At 36.4% G+C, this 22,662-nt stretch overlaps 1 protein-coding gene across 1 annotated transcript in view; it reads right to left on the bottom strand.

The window, feature by feature from the left end:
- Positions 1–709: 709 nt before the first annotated feature.
- The window catches only part of SEC63 (SEC63 homolog, protein translocation regulator), a 59,274-nt gene continuing 37,321 nt past the window's right edge, over positions 710–22,662 (bottom strand). Inside the window, exons 11-21 of the mRNA XM_082301920.1 lie at positions 21,592–21,684; positions 15,474–15,628; positions 13,517–13,664; positions 11,632–11,714; positions 9,939–9,998; positions 9,556–9,714; positions 8,524–8,682; positions 7,603–7,704; positions 2,666–2,764; positions 1,700–1,804; positions 710–1,133 (exon numbers count right to left, since the gene is read on the bottom strand). Coding sequence (XP_082158046.1) covers positions 990–1,133; positions 1,700–1,804; positions 2,666–2,764; positions 7,603–7,704; positions 8,524–8,682; positions 9,556–9,714; positions 9,939–9,998; positions 11,632–11,714; positions 13,517–13,664; positions 15,474–15,628; positions 21,592–21,684 — 1,307 coding nt within the window. The 3' untranslated portion in view covers positions 710–989. The remainder of the gene's footprint in view (positions 1,134–1,699; positions 1,805–2,665; positions 2,765–7,602; positions 7,705–8,523; positions 8,683–9,555; positions 9,715–9,938; positions 9,999–11,631; positions 11,715–13,516; positions 13,665–15,473; positions 15,629–21,591; positions 21,685–22,662) is intronic.

The following is a 22,662-nucleotide window of genomic DNA, read 5'->3' as shown; positions in this document are numbered from 1 at the left end:
CAAATGCAAACAGCCATCAAATTGTCCAGTTTATTGATGGGAATTCAAAACTGATACAAAACATGCCCTCTCTGCACGTTGTATTTTACCCTTAAAATGTTTCTGACGGTGTCAGGTAGATTCAGAATTAAGAATATACTTCGGCTTTCAGCATGTACCTTTTATAAAGGTATTACACAAAAGCCACTAACATAACATGTGGTCCCAAAATTACTTAGAGACATTCTGTTTATCAAAAGACTCAGATCTCCTGCTGATCTGATGAAATAAAGGCTTAAAAATGTTTTAAGCCATTAATAAGCATCTTATGGCAGAGTCAAGAAAGTTTATGATTTCCATTATAATCTCGGGCATAAAAAGGCAACAGTCCTAAAAAAGCAGCCCTCCAGAATATATGGAATGTGGCAATGGATATGATGCCAATTTGTAATGATCAAGTTAAGTAAAACAGATTCTTAAAGCTATGAATGATGTGAGCAGTATCACAGCAAAATAGTTAATGAATACCACAGAACCAATCAAGTTTGAAAGTTGAGCAAATGTTGCTTCAATCAACAGAGATTTGTAATGTTAAGTATACCAAAACATTTTCTAAAATAAATTCCTAATGCAGAAAAATTGATTGAAAGTTTGCTCCTAGCTAATAGTACCTTTTATTTAAATTGGACCCTAAACTGATCAGACAATACATAGCCCACACTTTCGGACATTTATAATAAAAAAGCTTTTATTTTCAATTGAAACAAATGCACCATCCTGCACTTTGAAGGCTATAATGAGCCATAAGCATATTCCAAGGTGTATCAACGATAACAGATTTGTTTCACCTCCACTGAGAAGTTACATAATGCACTCTTAATTGGTAAAGAAAATTTAAACTCAGCCTTCTCAAAGCTTCTGTACTGTGTTTCTTGGTTAATTGTACAAGTTCCACAGTCAGACCGAGAGCTTGCAGTGTGTGCAGATATTGTAGTCAATCAATAGTATGTTTAATCGTCATCTTCCTCCTCTTCCTCTTCCTCCTCAAAACTGTCTTCAAAGCCCTCACTGTCTTCCTGGTCCTCATCACCTTCTATTGCTGTATCCCATTGTGGGTGATTTTCTGGCACTGGTTTTGCTTCGTGAACTTCCAGCTGTAATTGGATAAGGAAAAAGAAGAGAGGGGAAAAATAGGTTACAGACAATAAACAGCAACTTGGGAAAACAAACAAATCCACACACCCAAAACAAACAAGCAAACCACAAAATAACAGTTAAAAAAACCAACCAAATAGCAAAACAAATCCCATCCCAATTCCCAAACCAAAAACAAAACCAGGAACTGCTTCCAGAAATAAGGCATGCCAGATTTTTCCCATTAACTGGACGAATCTAGGACTAAGGAAAGGCAGTGAAATAGCAAGGCAAACCTCAAGGTATAAAAAGCCACAGCCAACCCATACTGCAGAAACTGAATAAACATTAGAAAAACATGAATTAAAATACACACACACGGGAATTATCACAAATTTTAGTCTCGTTTAATCCATTATAAAACTACCACTACTGACATTAGGCAGAAACCACTTGCAAGTCCATCCTTCCCACTTGTTTTAAAATGAGGACAGGTTAATTCTTTTAAACAGGACTTCTGGTTTTGTAATAACCATTTGGAGTAGCTTTTGATGTAATACAAATATACAACACAGTCAAACATCACCTTCAATGGTTTAATCTGGTCCAATCCCATATATGAATCCGATCTTAAATAAACTGTGTACTGATAGTTTCCAGGCTTGCCTGGTGCTGGGAACTTCAGCTCTACCTGCAAAAGAGATTTCATACTGTAAGTTCTTACTGCTTCCAAATGACACATTGAAACAAGTACCTGAGTCTTCCAATGAACAATAAACACTACTACAGAATAATAGAAAGTTTTCGTTTCTTACTAGGGACACTTCTTTGAAGATCTCTATGTAATAAAACACCTGCAGCAGAGAGTCACAATACCCAGACACAATACCTCCCACAAAAGCTGTATTCACTGAGTCACTCAATCACTGATTTTTTTTCCTGAATTAGGCCAAGTAAGTACATTAAGTACACAATTTCACCCTGCTGTATGCTAAACCTCAAAAACCCAAACAAGTTAAAATATTTAGTCTGCTAAAAGTATTATCTTAACTCTGCTGTTATTTGAAATTGAACATAATATCTAGTTTGGAAGAACAAATACATTAGGTCCTAATTTTTCAGAAAAGTAGCAAGAAGAACACTGCCAAAGGTTACAGGTTCAGTAAAGTCCATAAGAGCCAAAGCTAATTAATTTGTAACAGTCTCTGCTGTACAGAAAGAAAACACTTAATATTTCTAATGATTTGAATAAATTCAGGAATTTCACTGTGTATGAATACTGGTTTTCATCATCTTTTGATATCAGGGGGAAAAAAAAAGCCAACATATTCCACGAAGAAACTTCAAAGTTGTCTTAAATTACTTTCTCTTTCTCCACTATCAATTTTCACAGTTAAAAGGAACTTCTCTACTTTTATCAGCAGAATAAAATTTGTTTTCCATCTTAAGAGATAAGTACAAAAAAAATTAAAATCGACATGTATTTGCATACCATAGACACTTCAACAGAGTTCTGTAATACCCCAAAAAGAAAACTCTCCAAGTACTTTACCTCTTCTTTATCTTTTAGTGTACAAACGTGATATGGCATACATATTAACATCTGCTCCTTCCGATCTGCAATATACAGCCACCACCATTCTTGCTTTTCCTTTCATAAAGGGAAAAAAAAACCAAAAGTAAAAAACCACCAGGATTACTGAAGTCATAGAAAAAGATGCCCCCACACTTTTTAACGGGTAGTTAGGATTCACTGGTCTTTGTAATACAGACAGAAAGGAAAAGTTTGTGTCTGGTGGCTTTTTTAAACTCTTGGATGTGCATGAATAAAATACATGGTGTATACTGCACACTAAAAGCAAACAGGTTATCACAAGTGACTTCTGGTTTCCAAAGGCTTCATTCCATGTATTCAACTTAAGTTATCGTGTGGGACATGGAACCATCCTGAAGAATTGTGTCCACTAAGGATTAATGAGCAACTTAAAGATAAAACAACCTTAGGTCCTTCAACAGAAATCCAACTTGGATAAAAAGCTGAGCATATAAAGCAAGGAAAGTGTAAAGACAGATAAAGAACTCTTCACAGAAGAGTCTTTTTCAGGCAAGTATGCCCTGTCCCACTGCTCCCCCACCCCCCAGAAATTAAAATGACATTTGAACACACAGAGATTTCACTTCAAGGAAGCGACTCAGTATCAGTCAATATAGATTTGTATTTGTAAAGGATGCCCAACAACTGTCCCCTATCACACACAGGTTTCCAAACAGCTACAGGTCTCAAGGTTTTGCCATTGCAGATGCTAAAGCGGAGATCCTAAATTAAATTAAATTAGTGTGGTCCTTCATACAAGACAGCAACACTGTACTAAAATAGTGGTTTTTTCCTTCAACTGAAGTCAGAATTTTAAGATTGTGGTGCAGTTCAGCAGCACAGACACAACTGTTCTTAAATGGTAAAGACAGTTTTTAACATCAACTGTTCTTCATTTAAACGCTACACCTTTTTCATTAACCCTCTGGCACCCATTTTAGGCAAAAGCCACTTTGTTTTAACAGAAACTGAAACCTTTTTATTATAAAAAAATAGTTTAGTACTGGAAAGCACGTTCCTGTTCCTACACCTCCTTAAGCCTTTTTTTAAAACAAGTGAGAACAGTAAGGGACAAGGGGGAAGACTTCTACATGGTTATGAAGAAGTATTTTAGTAGATAGGTAACAGTCACAACAGCGTAATCTTGCCCTTCAGGCAAAAAAGGGGAATACACACATTATTTTTAGACAACCCAAATGTTGAACTGTGTTCCAAACCAACTTTTATCCACCCCTGACGGTTTGGTAACTCATCATGTTTCTAACAGACTAGAGCCCTAAAAAGTGCATCTTATTCAGTTACAAGTCAAAGCTCCAAACCAGGGAGCCAATTTTTATACATTTACACCAAAAACAATCAGGCAGTTGCTTCAGTGTCCCATAAAAAGTGGTTGTTTTGTTTCATTTTTAATCTAACAGCATTAGAAGTGCTAAATGAAAGGATGCAGTGGATTTTTAACACCATCAGTAAGCAACTTCTAAATTCCACAGTTGGGAAGCAAATGCTGTTAACATACAGAATTTGAAGAATTTTTGTCTCTACTGGAAGAGTTAAAAGTTCAGTAGTTTTAGATTTTTTTTAACATTGCAGAAGCCAGTGTTTGGTGATCTGAGATTTAAATCATGCATGTTTAAAAATTTAAAAAGCCAAATTAACTTATTTTTTCTTTTGAAGTGGCTAATTATTATACTATCACAATCTCACTGAAATATTCAACTATTTACAACAGCAAAACACTCACACCAACAACTAAAAACACCAATTAGCACTCCTGAGTCCCATGACAGAGAAATGTAAAGTTATCTGAACATGTTAAATGCCCATTTTGAAGTGTATAAAAGCAAAAGCATCACAGTGAAGCAACAGCATTCCCTTGTGTTTTTGGAATGGGCACAGAGAATAGGATAAAAACCTATTCATATACTATTTAGGACCAGAATGCGTAGAATTCTAAATCCTTTTTACAACTATTCCAAGTGATTTTCTTTAAGAAAAAACATCCCATGTGATTACAAGGCATAAGTTACTTTATCTTTAAGTTTCCACAGTAAATATATTGTCAATCTTCTTGACAGCAGTAGCAAAGAAGACTCTTATGCAGTCAAAGTGTTTATTTCGTAGCCAAGAGGCCTCTAGGAATAGAAAGATGAACAGTATAAATAGCACAGATGAACAAGAGCTACAGAAGCAAGATCCATTACAGAAATGCCTAATCACCATTTTAAGCCTATAAGGACTGTGACCATAATAAAAAGGACCTGCAGTTGTATCAATATGTCATTTTTGATTTTACCAAAACACTGTGCTGACTTACTTAAAAAACAATAAAAATTCCTTGCCCTTGAGAGTGATGGAAACAGACAAAGATCAAAACCATCAAGTGGCTTTTTACAAAAGCTAGTAAAAATAACAGCCAAGTGGGGAAGCAGTATCAGTGCTAATGATAATCACTGATCTAATGCTCAAAGGATGCTACAGAGTTAACTCTTTGGAAGTAAAGCTCCTGACCCCAACGTGCCATCACTTTTTTACAGAAAGGACAATTGTGCAGGACTGTCATTTTTGTCTTGCTTATTGGGTGGAATTTAAAGTTTATGCCTGTGAGAATCTGGCAAACTAACAGGCAAGTGGGCAAAATGCCCTTTAACAGATGGGTGTAAGGTTTGGCATGCCAGGGAACCAGTATGTTCATGAAATTGGAACACCAAGGCCAGTTTCTACCTAAAAAATGTCAAAACTACAATCTGTGCAGTTTCTGGATCCATGGATGCAGGAGCAGAAGATAATTATTTAGGAACCTGCATACATTAAAGACACATCTCTGGCAGAGCAATCAACTGCCCCAGAACTCAGATGAAACAGCATTAAGGCTGCCTCCTGAGAACAGGTGTATTATGCTCAGCTACCCTCAAACATCTGTATATTCTGGAATACAGCATTTTATCTCTATTTTTGTATCTCTGAACTGGCCATGACCACAGTACAAATAATACTCTAAATAATAGATGGAAGAAAACCAAACCAGAGTACAATGGATTTTGTTCTTCAGATGTAGCAGATCAACTCTATCTGAACATGCTCCAACCACAGCTACAGCACTAAATACAGCTGCATTCAACTTTTACGAAATCAGTGAAGAAAAGTTGGACAATTTACAACTGCAGTACCATGAGAGGATATGTGTGTATCTTTCAAGTTCAAGCATTCAGATCAGCCCTAGATTTCTTTTTAGCAGCAAGCTGTATTTAGGTTTTATCATAAAACCCATATGTACCTTGATTACACACAGCTGAAGCTTATGCAGCTTTATACAGAGTAAGTATAAGCAAAGTCTCTGAAGGGACCCTCACCTCAGTAAAAGAGAAATACAAATAGTCAGCACCCCTGAGGCACTGGGCATGGTGCTTATTGTCTGTGAGCTTCAACTGATGACCAAAGACAGCTGCCTTCGCAGCAAGGAGGTATCAAGACTCTGCAGCACATGTGACATGATCTAAGGCAGTCAGAAAAGCAGAATGCCAGTACACCTTTCCATGTTATGCTGGTGTACTGCTGGAAGCTGTATTGAGAGATGGGAGCGCACCTAACTGTCAGGAAAATACAGCTTTAAGTGCAGCCATTACAAAGCTAGGTGTCAGCTAAGGCCTTCAGGAAGACAATTTATTTGCCCTCTGGGACCTTAGCAACAACTCCTGCTTCCCACAATTTGCTTTTTAATGCTGCTAGCAGGTAAAACAAGCAGGAACAATGTGATCACAAGCATGTGGACAGTGGAGTATGTTTGCACATGCAACAAGCTGTACAAGGTATAGACATAAAGAGCCCTGGGGATTGAGAAGAAGGATCAAATATACACAGCATCTTCCTTTTTAAGTCATGCTTTACTCTTCTTTCCCACCTTAGCTGTCTTCTTTAAACCACAAGAGAAAGAACAAGCCTTGCATCCCACCCCCCTTATTGGAGATAGGCAACAACAGAGAAGAGATCCTAGATTAGTTCCTTAGACTGCAAGGAAGCAAAGGAAACCTCTGAACCATTGGCCAGGAAAGAAAACGCGGCCAAATACTCCTTTCTCCTGGTTCCAATCTGGTCACCCCCAAGGACTTAACTTATTTGCTCAGAACACAAACCCTTCACTTGGAAAAATCCCATCTTTTTCAAGATTCCACTGCTGTTACGGAGTTCTCAGACAACTACTGAGTGGCTAGCTGCTAAAGCAAGTAAAAAGTGGTATCTCAGAACATACTTTCAACACCAAAGGCTGCTGTAAAGACACCTCAGCTCATACTGAGTCACCACTCTCAAATACATCCCTTCCTCTGATACTCATCCACACTTGAACTTATTATTTTCGAGCTCTATAGCAAAGACTGTTCCAAAGCTGGCTTCTGCCACTTCCAGACTATGCTGTGGTGTAAAGAGACAGCTTTGCCAACCAACCCCATCTTCCATAGCTGCACACTGTGCAGCCACCACACTGCTGTGTTCAGAAGTCAGCCAGCAAGCAAGCCAAAACTATCCGCTGATCCAAATGAGTCTCAAACTCTCCGGTCATTACTCATAACACGGGAGGGGTCAGCATCTCCCCCAGTCACAGGCACTTGGAGTTAGATGTAGAGTTAAAAACACCCCAACATTTCACCTTATATTTTATACAGGTTTGCAAGTCTCTGGGAACTGGGTAGAAAAAATAATGAAGAAAAAGCTTTTAGAAAAGTATCTGAAAGTGTTTAATTTTGTAAGTTAAGACTTTATAAAATTAATACTAGATCTTTTTTCCAAGCATGAAGCTTTTTAAAAAGCCCAATATTTACAGTAAAAATACAAAAAGATCAATTAATTTATATTATTATTAATTTTCATGTTTCACAACTGTAATGTTTTTCATTACTGACCTCAGGAAAAAAAAGACTGTAAACAGGATGTGTTATCTTTGACTTCGTTTCAAGAAGGGCTCGTTCCTTTCTCTGTATACTTTGCTGTAATTCTTGCCACTCCTGTCAAAGATAAGGTTAAAGAATTACTGTGCACTAACCATCTTTTGCATTAATAAGACAGAAAATGGGCCGTGAAAATGGAACATGTGACAAGTTGTTGTGCAATACTAAATATTATAAAGGGAAAAAGCAGATCTGTGGGGCTCACACACATTCTTCAAAACTCAATTCTGCAGCACTACCTATAAACACTCTCTATCTCAGCCATAAGAGTCCTAATTACAAGTTTGATGATTCCTTTCCCATCAGGAGCTTAATCTCACCCTGTATGGGGCATTCAGCTGTCACTCAAGTCTTGTACTGAAAGACCTGTGGTGCAGAAATCATCTACCACCACAGTGTTTTGCTCTCAATTACTATTACGGTTTCAAACAACTAACTTGACAGTTACTAGTTTAGTAAGCACCTGTGCAAACAGTTTGCTCAACTACTGCATGCTTAGTACGCATTATGCAGCATGCAAAAGCCACTGCCTGTAAAGAACACATTTCAAGGGAGAGACTTTAAGTCACAAATCTGCAGCAGCTAGTAATCAAATTAAGCTGAAAGAAATATTGCAGTTTTCTCCTGAAGTTCAGCCATTTTTCTCATGTCATTTCTAAGTTTTCTGACTATGCTGCAAAAATCTTCGCTACTCACTCTGAAACAAACTTGCAATGACAAAGCTCTTATACCAGAATGAGGTCTGAAAACCTCTGGAGAATTGATATTACTACTTCATCCTAGTGTTGCCTAGCCTGAGGGGATGCTAGAGGATTAAAATGCATTTTCTCTCAACCCCAAAGGCAACATTACCCTTCAAGAAAAAGTAAGGCTTACAGCTTCATCATCTTTGTTTTGCTTCTCATCTTGCTCTCTGTCAGAGTCTCTGTCGCTTCCATCATCTTTTTCACTTTGAGAGTCCCTGTTTGTTTCTTCTTCTTCAGATTCACTTCCTTTATCCGAGACCTCCTCCTCCTCTTCCTTCACAACAACTTCCTAATGGGAAAGAAAAAGAAAACCCAACACCTCTAACTTAGCTTGTCTGCATTACTGTAGTACGCAGAATTCACAGCACCTGCCTTAAGGTCGCACGATCTACGGTCTTCTTGTGTCACAGAGTTATGTCTGCAGTTAAGATTAATCCTTTTCACCTCATTTGCTAAGAGAAGGAAGGAAGCAACTTTCCTTCTCCATATGGCACTTGCAACAGGAATAGGAAAAACCAGTATTTGATTCCCAGATTGGATGCACCATCCCTGCAAGTGTTCAAGGCCAGACTGGATGGGCCCTGGGCAAACTGATCTAGTGAGTGGCATCGCTGCCCACGGCAGAGGGGCTGGAACAAAATGATCTTTAACGAATGATCTTTCAACCCAAATCATTCTATGACTCTGGAACTGCATTTCATAAAGTCTTACGAAACAGAGAACTTAAGAAAGTACCTACAACACAGCCCATGAGGTGGAGAAAACACCATAAAGTGGGAGCATAAAGTTACTAAAGATACTTAATTTATCACAAGAAAGTCTCATTTTGGTTTTTATCTTCAAAGAAAAAGCAGAACTTACAGAACAATTCACCTCCCAGAAGGCAGCATAACAAGAACTAATAATAAGAAGGGACTATAAAGCCAAATTTCTAAAAGAGTTGAGCAACTTTCAGCAGGTCACTGCAAATGTTACCATGGTGGCTCCCTGATTACTTCACCAGAAATTTTTAAATGTAAAGAAAACAAATGCTATTTTAGAAGACACACTTCACAAAAGCATAAACTGAAATGTAAGACACAGATACAACCCGCCCCCCCACCATGAGATTACAAGTGATAAACTGAATAAAATTATAAATATCATTGAATCTGTGAGCTACCCCATTAGCTTGTTTTTGCTTCTGCTGTTTTGGTGGTTGTAATGAAGGTGGCACAGGTTTCTTTTTCAATGGCTTCTTCTTCTTTGATTTTGAAGCTTTCTTGGTTCCTTTATTCTTTTGTTGCCATCCTTTGCTCTTAACTTTGCTGGCATCTCCTTGCTGCAGGAAAGCAGTATTCAAATATTTATTCTGTTCATAAAATTTCAGTCATTCAACTGTACTTTAAGCATTTTAAGCTGAGAACCAAAATTAGAAAGCACAGCTCAAAGGACACTTCAGTAGGCATTTCTGAAAAAAATACTTGAGAAGTGCACAATTAGTAATTCAAGATGTGAAAGAAAGGTCTCTTTAATTAGCAAGAGGAACATTCACTCTTCACTTACCCCATCTTCTGTTGGTTGCTCTTCTGCTGCACATATAGACTGTTCCTTTTCAAACACATCCTGGTTAGAGAAAGATGTGAAAACTACTAATGCATCTCTGTACCAAAAGAGCAAATTATTATTTCATATTTGAACTTAAACCAAATCACCTTGATCAGGTCTGAATATTTCACTCATTATGGCAAATTCTTTTATCAGTGACAGACACAACAGGGGATTAACAGATCAAAATTAAACACTTTCAAACATTTGGTCTCAGATTTTTCCATCACTAGTACTATAAAGAAATTTAGTAGCAACATGTCATCTTGTTCCTAAGAATCTACTTGTTTTATAAAGCACAGAAATCCTGTATCACAAAAGCAAGCAGTAGTAAAATGCTAATTCTGTTCCAGTTGTCAGAGCATTAAAAACTTCAACAGCTGCTCTGCTACTCAGGGACACAGAACAACAAATCAAACCAGAAATGTGAAACATTAGGACACAACACAATGTTAGGATTCTGTAAAATAGAACATCTCTATGTAAATGGAATTTTTAATGCATTTCTTTCTTCAAAATATACTATATGCCATTAAAAAAAACCCACCCAAACAAAACAGTCACAAGGAGCTGTCTTACACAAAGAGGGCAAATAGGAAATACCACCACAAAAAAAGTGCATCATACAAAAGGCTAGCTCTAGTTTTACAGTCATGTGTTTCTATGCCAGACTGCCCAGTGGAGGTCACAGGAAACACCTTAAATGAATTTTCTATATGCTGTTAGACATTTTAGTTTCTAAGTACAGTTCAATATCCTCACAATTTTCAGTTTCCTTCAGTTTGCAATTCCAGCATATTGATACAGTGCTTTTACTTTCTACCTACTGCACCTTCAGCTACCACAGCATGAGCACATGGAGCTTGTATATACGACTTTCTGCTCAACTGGCTTCAATAGTCTGATCTCCCCTGCAATACTTAGGCTTGTGTGCCTTACCTTAGAGGTGTAATTCAGACCTTCTGTTTAATTAGACAATTATGTCATGAGTACACATGCAAAAATTGACACTGTAGTCTTTGACATATCAAAGTTTGTTTAGGTTCTGTGTATTAAGGTTTTTTGTTCAAAGAAAGCCATTACTGCATTTTAAGCTAGAAAATAAGCACAAGTTAGAAGTTTAGCTACTAGGGTGTAGTATTGTTTTGGTTATGCCACACGCTTTCCTACTCAGCAGTCCACTTTCTTCATGTGACACTGGTGTACCTCCTTTATATTAACTTATACATATTCTGCTGGACTGTGCTTCTTTCATAGAAGTGCCTAGAACACCCAAGAGATTTGTAACATTATGAGCCCACATAAAGTGAAATCAAGCACTGTCCTGAGGACTTGAGTGAATATTTTATTTTAGTTCAAGAACCAAGTTTCTGAACGTCTCTTTTCCTGTTGTTTACAAACCTCAGAGCAGTATCACTTGACATATTCTGTTACTGTTCCCTAGACAACTGCAATGGGTCAGACTGAACTTTGGTTTTATTCCAGGAAAACCTTCTCATTCCAAAACAAAACCATAAGAATGGATTAAGAGCACAAGTTCTCAATGTCAAATCTTAACCTTACAGTTACGTTTACAAAACAACCAAAAATGCCTGTTTACTAGTATATACATGCAGTTAACCATGAAAGAACAAGTATTCTTAATACTTACTGCCATGGTCTGTCTTGTTAGTGTGACCAGAACAGTGACAAGAGAACCTACTGTAATGTTGTTGCTGTCTTCATCATCCAAAACTAGTGCAAAAATAAAAGCAACACATCCATTAGACTTCTTTAAAGCCTTTTCTCCATTAAACATTGCTTCTGCTACTTCTAAATGTAAGCATTCAAATTCCAGAATTTTTAACAAAAAATAATCTCAAAGTATTATTTAATAAGTCTCTTACAACTTCAAATATACTATCAGAACAAGGGCTGGTAATTCAGCAACCTATAAAACCGCAACATTGAGTTTGAAATTTTAATTGCATGAAAGTTAGAAAATTCAAAGTTATAGCTGCTGTGGGAACCATAACCCTGTAATACCATGCATTATATATTAAAGCATTAAACTTCAGAAACATGAAATACCACACATGACCAGAGGGACCCTGTTATATTTGTTTTGGGAATAATAACTTTCATTTTCCTGACTTTCATATGATTAACAACTCAATTTCAATGGCACATTAACAATCATGCATTTAATTATTTTTTAAGGAGAAGGCAAAGAAAAATAAAAGAATAGCAATGATTAGTTTAACTAAAACATCAAACAAACCCCACAGGAGAGCCACTGAGGAGTTTATACCTCCAACCTATAAACTGGAGAATGTCTCAGGTAGGAGAGGAATAGAGTTATGTCGCAGTGTAGACATTTTATTTATTCCCCTCCAGTCCCTCTCTGAGGAAGCAGTTTTACTATTCACTAGTCTTACATATATATTTTATATAACGGCAATACTGAGCTGAACAGAAAAGCATATGCATGGTTTAATCCTCCACACCACACTTGAGTGCAGCTGTGTGACAAATGAAGACTAGAGGCTGGAAATAGTTGTTTGCCAAAATATGGGGAGGTACTCCAAGACTGAATTTTAAGCAGATTAACAAGACTATATACAATCCTATGCTACAATAACAAAGTCCTCTGTTTATTTGTTAAAAAAAAAACAAACACCAAAACCAACATAAATAACATTTAGAAACACCAAGATTAGCAAACATTTGCTTCCTTAACAGATATTTCCTCTAACACTTGCTTCTCACAGGGGGACTACACATAAGCCAAATTACAATCAGGTTACCGAAACAAAGCAGATCACATTTTGAATGTGATCATTGCTATCACAATGACAATATAAACTAGAAACAAGAATTAGAACAACCTTTCAAATATCACACATTTACTAGCACTGTTCTTCTACAAACAAAAGGAGACCACAGAACCAATTCACTTCCCACTGCAAGGCTGTCTAACAGGAACTGCTTAACAATATACCTAATTTTCAGAGACGAAGACCATTATACATTCATTGAAATGGTGCACACAAAAGGTAGCTAAGCATAGCTCAGACAAATTCTGCCAGATATAAAAACTATACAAGAATTATCACAAAGGAACTCATGAATATTTAGTCATCAGGATCTCCAACTCAAAAAATCTCACAAAGGACTCTACATGCTGGAGAAGGCTGAGTGTAAATTCTAGAATAAGCGTAACTGTTTAAGACAGCTAATAAAAGTGGTATTTCAACAAAAATTCCACACTGCTCATGAAATATTAAAATCAAAAGACAAAATACCAGATAAGCGCCTGTATGAGAAACTACTGCTGGCTTGGGAATCCATGGAATGTTTCAATGTACTTTATCTCCTCAGACTGTAACTCTCATGTACAAGAACCCACCACTCCGAAGAAGTATGCAATTTCCAGGCCACATAAATACATAAACAGCAGTGAGTTGTGCTTCAGCATTCTCCAAAAGCTTACTGCCAGCAGACTATTAAAATGTCAGAAGAGTGACATACACAGAACAAAAGGACTTCCCACTCACCCTGTGGTTTTATATCCATAGTGACATATGGAAAGCTGCCAAGGACAGCCATAACTTCTTCATATTTTTTATCTTCTAGGAAGTGCAATAAATTGCGACGATCTGAGCCTTTCAAACTCACCAAATCCTGAATAGTTTTGATTTTATACTGAAATAAAAAAAGAAGAAAGGAAGCCACGTGGTAGCACAGAACACAGTCCACAAATAAACTCTTAATAATACATCATTGGTGTCCCCACATGTTACTAATACATACACACCATTACATTTGTTCCTATTAAAAACCCCACGCTTTGGGAAACTAGCAAGTGTATGTTTTGAGAAACAATAAACCAAAGAGGTTGCACTCAAACCTACTCAACAGCACTGCTTTGAACATTGATGTGTTCCTTAGTATGTCACCCCTTAGAAATGGTACTTTATAGTTTCTTACAAATTTGTTATTTCAGCCAAGTTTTCCAAGAAGTTGAGCCAAGAAATCTTCCTGGTAGGGTTTTTATTTAGATAGAGTACTTCAGTGCTTTGAGACTTCCATTAGCAGAAACAACCAAATACGAGTCTAGGGATTTTTTTTTGTACTGAATCGCAAACAAATCTAAATCCACTCATTTTAAGATTTGCAGAGCAAAGCTAAAAGGATAAAACAAACAGATTTGAATACTTGATTACCTCAGCATTACAAATGCATGTACTTTATTAAAAACAATTTCATGCATCCACGTAGACTGATCATACTGCCAGTCTAGGGCACTGTATTTTTGAAGAACTCAACGCATGTGAATCCTGTACAAATTAGCCTAAAAAACTGGTTTCTTCCCTCTTTTATAGCAAACAGAGGTGGGATTATATCATAGCCAAATTCTTCAGTTTTCTACTTAGTGACAACGCACATGACAAAAAATACATTTAAAATTCTTTATTTTCTCATATGTTTCCTGTAGTTTAAGACTGGATTTTAAAAGTCTTTAATGATACCTGTAAGAGACTCTTTTACTTTATCCAAAGGATATGCCTACTTGAATATTTCATGAACTAGCATCTTCAGAGGGGATTAAAAAAAGGCAGTACCTAAACAGTCTTCACACTAACACAGGAGCATTTAAACACCCCCTAAGGCTGTAGTTAAAGCTAACAAAATTGCCATCAGATAAAAATAATATTTTCAAGATTGATCCATATTAACCACTATAATAGAACTAGCAGAAAAGTCAACAGCTTCCAGTAGAAGGAAATGCTGTTTCTAACCAGGCACTCCCAGAAGATATACTAGACTCGAACGAACAAGCAGGTTTGAATACAAAGACAGCTGGTGAAACAGAATGAAGAAACACATGCAGATATTCGGACAAGATTATTCTTTTTTGTCCCTAAAGTCTACAGATACCATCACTTACAGACTACAGTTACGTAGCAAAAGCTTTGTAAGACACAGCCTTTCACACAAAGGATCACAAAACCTGAAATGCTTCCCATAGTAACTGATCATTTTTTTTCCTTTTATGAACTCCTCTGTGTAAGCTTCCAAAATATATTTTCTATCAAAGTAGATTAAGAACAATGTAAAGCCAAACAACCCTCCCCCACCCCTCCTTCCCCAAAAAGAAAGTCCCAATAGGATATTCCCCACACATTCTGGAAGAATATTAAATAGTAGATAGTACATTGTAATAGGAAAGAAACTGTTCCTATTGTTTGTGAAGTCAACACAGAATGATCTTTTACACTTATTTACACTTACCAGATCTCTGATCTTAATCCCCACCTCCTAACTGAGATGGACTTTAAAGAAACCAAAAGTAGACAGAACACCTAGGAGTATTGTATTGAATTCCTGAAAAATAAATCTATTTTTATTCTCTTAGTTAATTCATGACCTTGCTTCCTTAGCCGCAGATAGGTAAAAGAAGTAGCAGACAGCATTTTAAGAGGTTACCCAGTATCATTTGTATTTTTATACCTTTTTATGATTGGAAACTCTCCTAAGATTGTCCTCTTCAATGTGAGGCAGCTGCAACAGGGGACACTTGAACTGCTGAAGTCCCTGGACTGTCATCTGGGAAAGCTTCATGCAATTTTCCAAAGATCCCAAAGATGGAGCACGGAACTCCCTTTCTTGGGGAGAATGAAACAAAACACATGATTTTTAATTTTTTTTTCTTTATACTTTTCCAATGTATACTTGTATTACAGAAAACCTTATTTCCAGTCCACAAAGCAAAAGAAAGAGACATCTTAAAATGCTCAGTATAATTAACTGGGCAGCCTTTTTGCTCTCACTCCAGCCACACAGACCAGCAGACATTTTCTTCCCTCTATTTAGGATGTCACAGCTGAACACTAAGGGAGACTTCCATCTAACATTGCCTCAGGGAACAACAACTGCACAATGTATCTATGTAATTATTATAGACAAAAACTCCAATTCAGTTTTAAAAATGCAGCATCAAAACAAACAAAATTTGTATGCTTTATGTATGCATGTGTCTGTATAACATGTTTAGCATATCATTTAATATAGTTTATCATTAAACATTAATCTTTTACAACATAATACATTATTTATAATATTTTCATCTTGAGAAATGAACATACTAGGTAGGAGCCTATCACATGCAAGAAAAAACTATATTTATAATTGAAGCTAAGCAGACCATATTATGTTAGAAGGCAGTAAGAAGAGCTGTAAAAATACAAAATGCATGACTTTTATAAATAAACTTAATGGTTAAAAGGGGGGGTCTGAGCAAACTCCTATTTAACTTTTCTTTTAGAAATTGCCTACAATTCTTTTCATATTCTAAAGTGCAAAAAGGCCTACACTCTCATAATTAAAATGATTATAAGGAGAAAAAGTCTTAGCCAGAACAGAGCAAAAGGAAAAAAAAAAAAAACCAAAAAACTCCACTTAGTTATTTAATACTCATCACATCTGCAAAGAAACGAAAAAGCAAAGCAGACACAAACTGCAACATAATGTTGACAACCATTCATTCATAAATAAAACTTCTCATAAACCCTGTTTAGAGAACTCATTTCAGAATTCCCCTGCAGCTCAAGAGCTGCTGCAAGTCCAGAACTGGCAATGCTTTACCATGAAACAAAAAAATAAGTTCAGATCCTCTTCAAAGAGCCAAAAGGAACTTAAGTTACTTAAATCTTTTTCTGAACTTATATGTGGCATATCAAAAAACTGAAGGCCATTTTCAACAGGTATTATGGAAGGCACCTGCAATTTATGATGCCTGCTACTTCATTTAAGAATCCCTATGCTTTCTCCTACACTTCAAAATCTTTTCTGAGAAACAATCAGCCTTTGACTACCTTGACTGTTACAGGTGTATTCTGCACATAAACATATAAATGTGTGAACACAAGTATCTTTGGGTACATACACAGATACATATGTATACAAATATGTGTATTTGGGACACTACAACAGGGGCACAGAGGTATCTCTCAAGAGATTGATTAGACCAGTGGTCAGAAGGACTGTGGCCACTCTGCTAGGGCTGTGTGACCCAGCTGACCACCTGTCAAGGCAGTGAGAGATGCAGATAAAAGCAGGATTGCTTACACCTGGGTGAGAAGGCAGACAGGCTATAACCTGCACCTGAACAAAAGGGTACCAAAGCTACAACTGCTAAACACTTACCTTGCATTTTGATAAAAAGCAAGTTTAAATTAATTTTAGAACATTTAACAGAGGAAATACGAAAAGGTAATAAGTTTGACCAAAAAAAACCCCCCACGAATTTGGTGTCTTCAGTATGTTTGCTGCTTCCTTTACACCACTCACTATCTTGCTGCAAATTTCTAAGCAGCTATGAGGGCATATTGACTGCACATGAAAGATCACTCTTCCCTCTGCTTCACCTGCCCCTTTCCCCTTCAAATTGTCTGTTTCTTCACTAATTACACCAAGCTATAAATATCATCAGCTATCAAATCAAATTACATGGGAGGACATGTGACAATTATATGCAATGCAAAGAGAAATATAACACACAAATGGAACTACCTGGCTAGACAGGTAACTAAGGAAGATGTAAGTTCAACCTTTAAAGAAAAAGTAGTAATGGAAAGATTAATGTCCCAACCAAATAACACCACATTTACTTTCCATTTCACCCAGCTTCCACCTCCCCTGTAATTTTCTTGGCTGCTGCTGCTAAGCAAAGTCACAGGATTTTAAGTTAAAAAAACACACTGCAAACCAAGTCAATAAAAGAATCCTAAATAATCTATGACAAACTGACTTTTGCAGGAAATTCATCTAGAGCTTTGAGACCACAGAGCACTAGTGAGAGTAGAAAATATTCTCTTTCTTAAAGGATTGACTCATCATCTATATGACAGTAGAAAAATATTTTAAAGTTGGAAAGTATTATTTTGGTTTCCTGAAAAGAACACAGGGTCTTTGTACTCCCTGAGACTGGACCTGAGGACAGCAGAGCTTTTAACATCCTCCAAATGCCCCACCATAAAATTAATGTCATTGCTGTACCTATTTTGACAGCTTCTGATTGTCAAATTGCACAATACAAGATGACCTTTAATCTAAGGTTATAAAATTGACCAAAAATACAGAATCATAAAATGTTTTGCATTGACCTCAAATATCATCTAGTTCCAACCCCCTGCCCTGGGTAGGGACACCCTCCACTAGACCAGGTTGCTCAAAGCCTCATTCAACCCAGCCCTGAACACTTCCAAGATGTGGCATCCACAGCTTCTCTGGGAAACCTGTTCCAGTGCCTCCCCACCCTCACCAGCAAAGAATTTCTTATCTAAACCCACCCTCTTTCAGTTTAAACCCAACATATGACATTTAAGTAGTCAATCACAAGTTTAAATGCAAATTTTAGTTGCTTGTGAAGGACTGGCATATACCTAGGTCAAGCCACAACCTCTTCATTACACTGCAGCTTCCAACCTGAATTACGGAATGTGCTTTGACTGGACAGCTGAACTGACGCCCAACTTCTGGAGACACTTACTGGAGCCCATTCCATGTTTTTGGCAGCAAACACTTCACTTGGCAAGGCACCTATCTACTTATCATACTTAAGGATGATCTCAAGGAAGCCATGAAAATAATTTATACTTGCTGGTTCTCAGGTATCAGTTAAATTGCCACAAAAAAATGGATGCAAGCAAGGGATGGCACAAAGCAAAGCTAAGTGCCAAGATTGTCAAGATTCATCCCAAGTATCTCTCTTTAAAAGACCTGATTACAAGGTGAGCATGAATTGCTGTAGACATTAAGCTTATAATGATGCCTTTTCCTGGTCTTAAAATCAAGACTCAAACACGGTTAGAAGGGAAAAAGGGATTTTACCTTGGTATTTATTTTAAAGATCCTTAGGTGCACACGTCCAGGTCGAATGCACCTTAATGCACCCTGCAATGCACACCCCCAAAAAAACTGGTCTAACATTACAGGTTTTACTAATTAGCATCTCTATCAAAAATTCTCCAATGAGAGGCTCGAGTGAGCCCCCCTCCCCAAGAACCTTCCCCTGGATGGTTCTGTCTTAGTTTACAAAATGTGTTTTGGAGAGGATCTTGGGGTCTGGGGGCATTTTGATCCTTAACTATGAAGCTTCTAAAATGTTTAGTCTCTTAACTTGACAAACAAGTCTAAGAATGTAGGCTAAAAACACTAAGAATACAGAAGTTGTAAAGAAGTATAAAAGGGGTATAAAAGAAAAGGCAAAAAAATCCTCATGGCATCAATAATAATAACAAAAACATTTCAGAATATTTGAAAGGCATAAATGCAGCACAAAATGAGCTTCTCATCCCACCATCAATTCAGGTTTCACAAAGTACAATTTGTCCCCAAAATATTTCTTTAGATAGTATTAATACATGCCATCACCTTTGTACTTTCACAGATCAGGACTGCTGAAAATCTATGACTAATTATAGCATGTGATCATTTTAATTACTGTGTCAAGGTTGATTTAAGTGAAAATTAACCCCAAAACCAACTGCAGTTAATTAAGTTTTAAGCCACTTAAAATTATGGTGACAAATACAAACTCAAGCAAAGCAATCTCTCAAAATTCTCAATACCTAAGTTCAATTTCATTCATCTTAAAAAAATGTAACACCAAACCAATGCCACCTTTAAAATTTCCAGTTGTTTCCCAGGGTGAGACAGTTCTCTCTACATGCACAGTCATCAAAAACAGGGTCAATGTAGACCATCTCAACATTTGCTAAGCAGTAAGTAGTAAAAGCAGTGACTCCACTTTAGACCAAAGATCAAAATTCTGAAACTGTTTACCTTGAAATCCCCAGTTTCATTACTGTTGGCTGTTAATGGGCAACTGTTGGGTACCACCTTCTCTTTAATACCATGTGCTCAGAGCACTGGCACAGAAGCAAGAGGAAATGTTTGGTTGTTTGGTACAAATTTCTGGGTACTGCCACTTTCAAACTTTGGAAAATAGTTTTGAGAAAAGCTGTTAGAGAAATACCAGACAACTCCCCAACTATACCTATGATACATACCTACTTTTTTTCCAAATCTAGGGAAATAATTTCTACTGTACATAATGACAGCTATAAATTCTCTTCCGCTTTCACAAAATGATTTGAGGCTGGAAGAGATAATGATAATCTCTGGAAATTGTTAGTAGTAGAGCTTGTTCAGATTTGGTTTATAAATAACCATTTCACATGCTAACGGAAAATTAGTCTACACCACTGTATTTCAAAATACTGTTTCCTTTTTTAATTTTAATTTAAGCTAAAATCTAAATTTTCTGGAACTTCAAAGCAATTTATTAAGAATACTACATCTATAAATAATCATTTTACTGTCAAATTAAGAAAGTATCTCTCTGTATATTCAGAACTAGAGAAGAAGAATACAGCTTCCTGAAGGTCATTTAAGTTGCAAAGTATATTATGCACTCTGTTCCATATCCTATTTCAGCTTTTACAAGAAGAACTATAGATGTTCCTCATTTTTCAAAGATTTCCGGTTCTGTTGCATGAAAAAATCTTCTGCCTGTATTATTTTGGTTTCATTATGCACAAGAGAAAACAACTATTTGTTAGTTGACTAATACATACATAGACCATCTTAAAAGGTATTTTTCAGAGCCTTGCACTATTTTACAGTATCTCAGAGGTTCAGGTATTTTTTATAAAATAGTATCCAAACTTTAAAAATCTAAGCTAGCACACAACATCCTTATTTGCTTATATCCCCTCTCACACTTTATTTTGTTATGTAGCACAATTTCCAGCACCACTTGCAACAGTTCTGGGAAGTATCTTTCCCAAAACCATTCTTACTAGGAGGCTATCAGTGGTCATTAAAGGAGTTTTGGCCTAGTAAAGATCAAACAGTAAGTATTGTTCGATAGCAAAAAAATGGTCACCAGTTTGACATAAAAACATGCCTTGACCATGTTTGGTGCAATAAATGAATGATACCCAAGTCTTTGCTTCCTTACACTGCAAGGAAGCATCTTCTGAGTAATTGCCTTTTTACAGTGAAAAGATAAAAGCTTAAATATTATATTTCAATTAAATTATAATTTCTATGGCAATTACAGCTAAGCACCTGCCCCTACAAGTTCAGAATAAAACTACACAGCAGGCTAAAGAGCATAGCATTCTGCAACAGAGAAATATGAGCAACATACAAAGAAATAATGGCAAAGAAATGATCTAAAGAACAAGAGGCACTCATAAGAGGAGAGAAAAAACTGTAAAAGTGCAAATGGAAAGAACACAAGTCTTATACTAAATGCCTTGCTACTGAAAATGAATCACATCTTCAAGAAAAGGTTTTCAAATGCAGTTAAGGAGAAACTTTAATTGCAAAAAATTACAAGCAGTACACACATACCCAGGATTTCAGAGCAGAGCCTGGCAGCAGCAGCATTTCAATCCTCAAAGCAGAGAATTCTCTCATTACAGTAAAAAGAGCAAAAGTGCATTTAGGCATTTCTAAATATCACAGGTTAAGTTTCCCACAAGAATCAAAGACTTTATGAAGTATCACAATGAAGAAATATATTTACTGGGTTTAATTATACAGTTTCTTTTCTTACCTTCCCTGCTTCGAGCCATTATTATTAGCTGGCAGATCACATTAATCATTTCTTGAAGTAGTGCAGGACTCTTCTTAAGGATAAACTGCTGATCTGCAAGATATAACTGGCTGCAATTATGCTGTACTACTTCTAGGAAAAACAATCAGACAGTTCACATGAACTGGACCATTAAATGCCATGGTCTTCACTTCTATTCATTCTTGTATTACCAAAAACACCACTTTATTCTCACTGATGTATCCATCTGTAACATTCCTTAAAAAAAAAACAGGTAAATGCAAGTTCTAAGAGGAAACAAATTTTGTACACCAGCTTCCACATCAAATGAAGCAACACTTATTAGATCCATCTAAAAAGAAGCAACAGGATGGCATAGACAATTTATCAGCCATATTAATACTGCATGAATTCTTTAGGTAATCGCAGGTTAAAACCAGAATTCTTAATTTTAAGTGAATCACCAGTTCTGCAAAAAACATTATTTGTAAAGTACCAACTTCTTTTGAATGCAGTCCTGTGAAGTTCTAAATACTAACAGTAACTAAGTAAAAATGAGACATTTTTCATTACTTTTTAAAACGGATTGTTTTTCTTTTGAAAGAAAGTGAAAAATTTGAAGCAAAGCATCTTCCCTGGTTTGTTGTTTTTTGGTTTTTTGGTTTTTTTTTTTTTAATTTCCATTAAAATGTAGACCATCTCAACTTTGCTGGTCAGCCTAAAACTATGTCTTTCATGACTGAAACTTAAGAAATGCATTTAGAAACATTTTGGTTTGAATATTTACAAGTATGAAAAATCCCAAAACACAAACTGAAGCTCACAGGTAACTGATATTTAAAGTTCTAATCTTGTCATCTTTACTTCACATACTGGGCTAAAAACCTCCAAAAATAAATACACATGGAAATGCTATAGAGAGCAGCATTATGCTGATCTTGGATTTCTTTGCTCTGAAAAGCAAATATACTTCACGTTTAACTTTTTATTCTATTACAAAGACCAAAACCAATTTATCTAAGCCATATCTGCAGCCGAAAGCATTAAAAAGTAAAATATCAGTATTGCAGG

This window comes from Coloeus monedula, assembly GCF_965178545.1.
Source record: "Coloeus monedula genome assembly, chromosome: 2".
NCBI lineage: Eukaryota > Metazoa > Chordata > Aves > Passeriformes > Corvidae > Coloeus > Coloeus monedula.
Note: the sequence above shows the minus strand (reverse complement) of the source record. Positions and strands in the feature narration are given on the sequence as shown.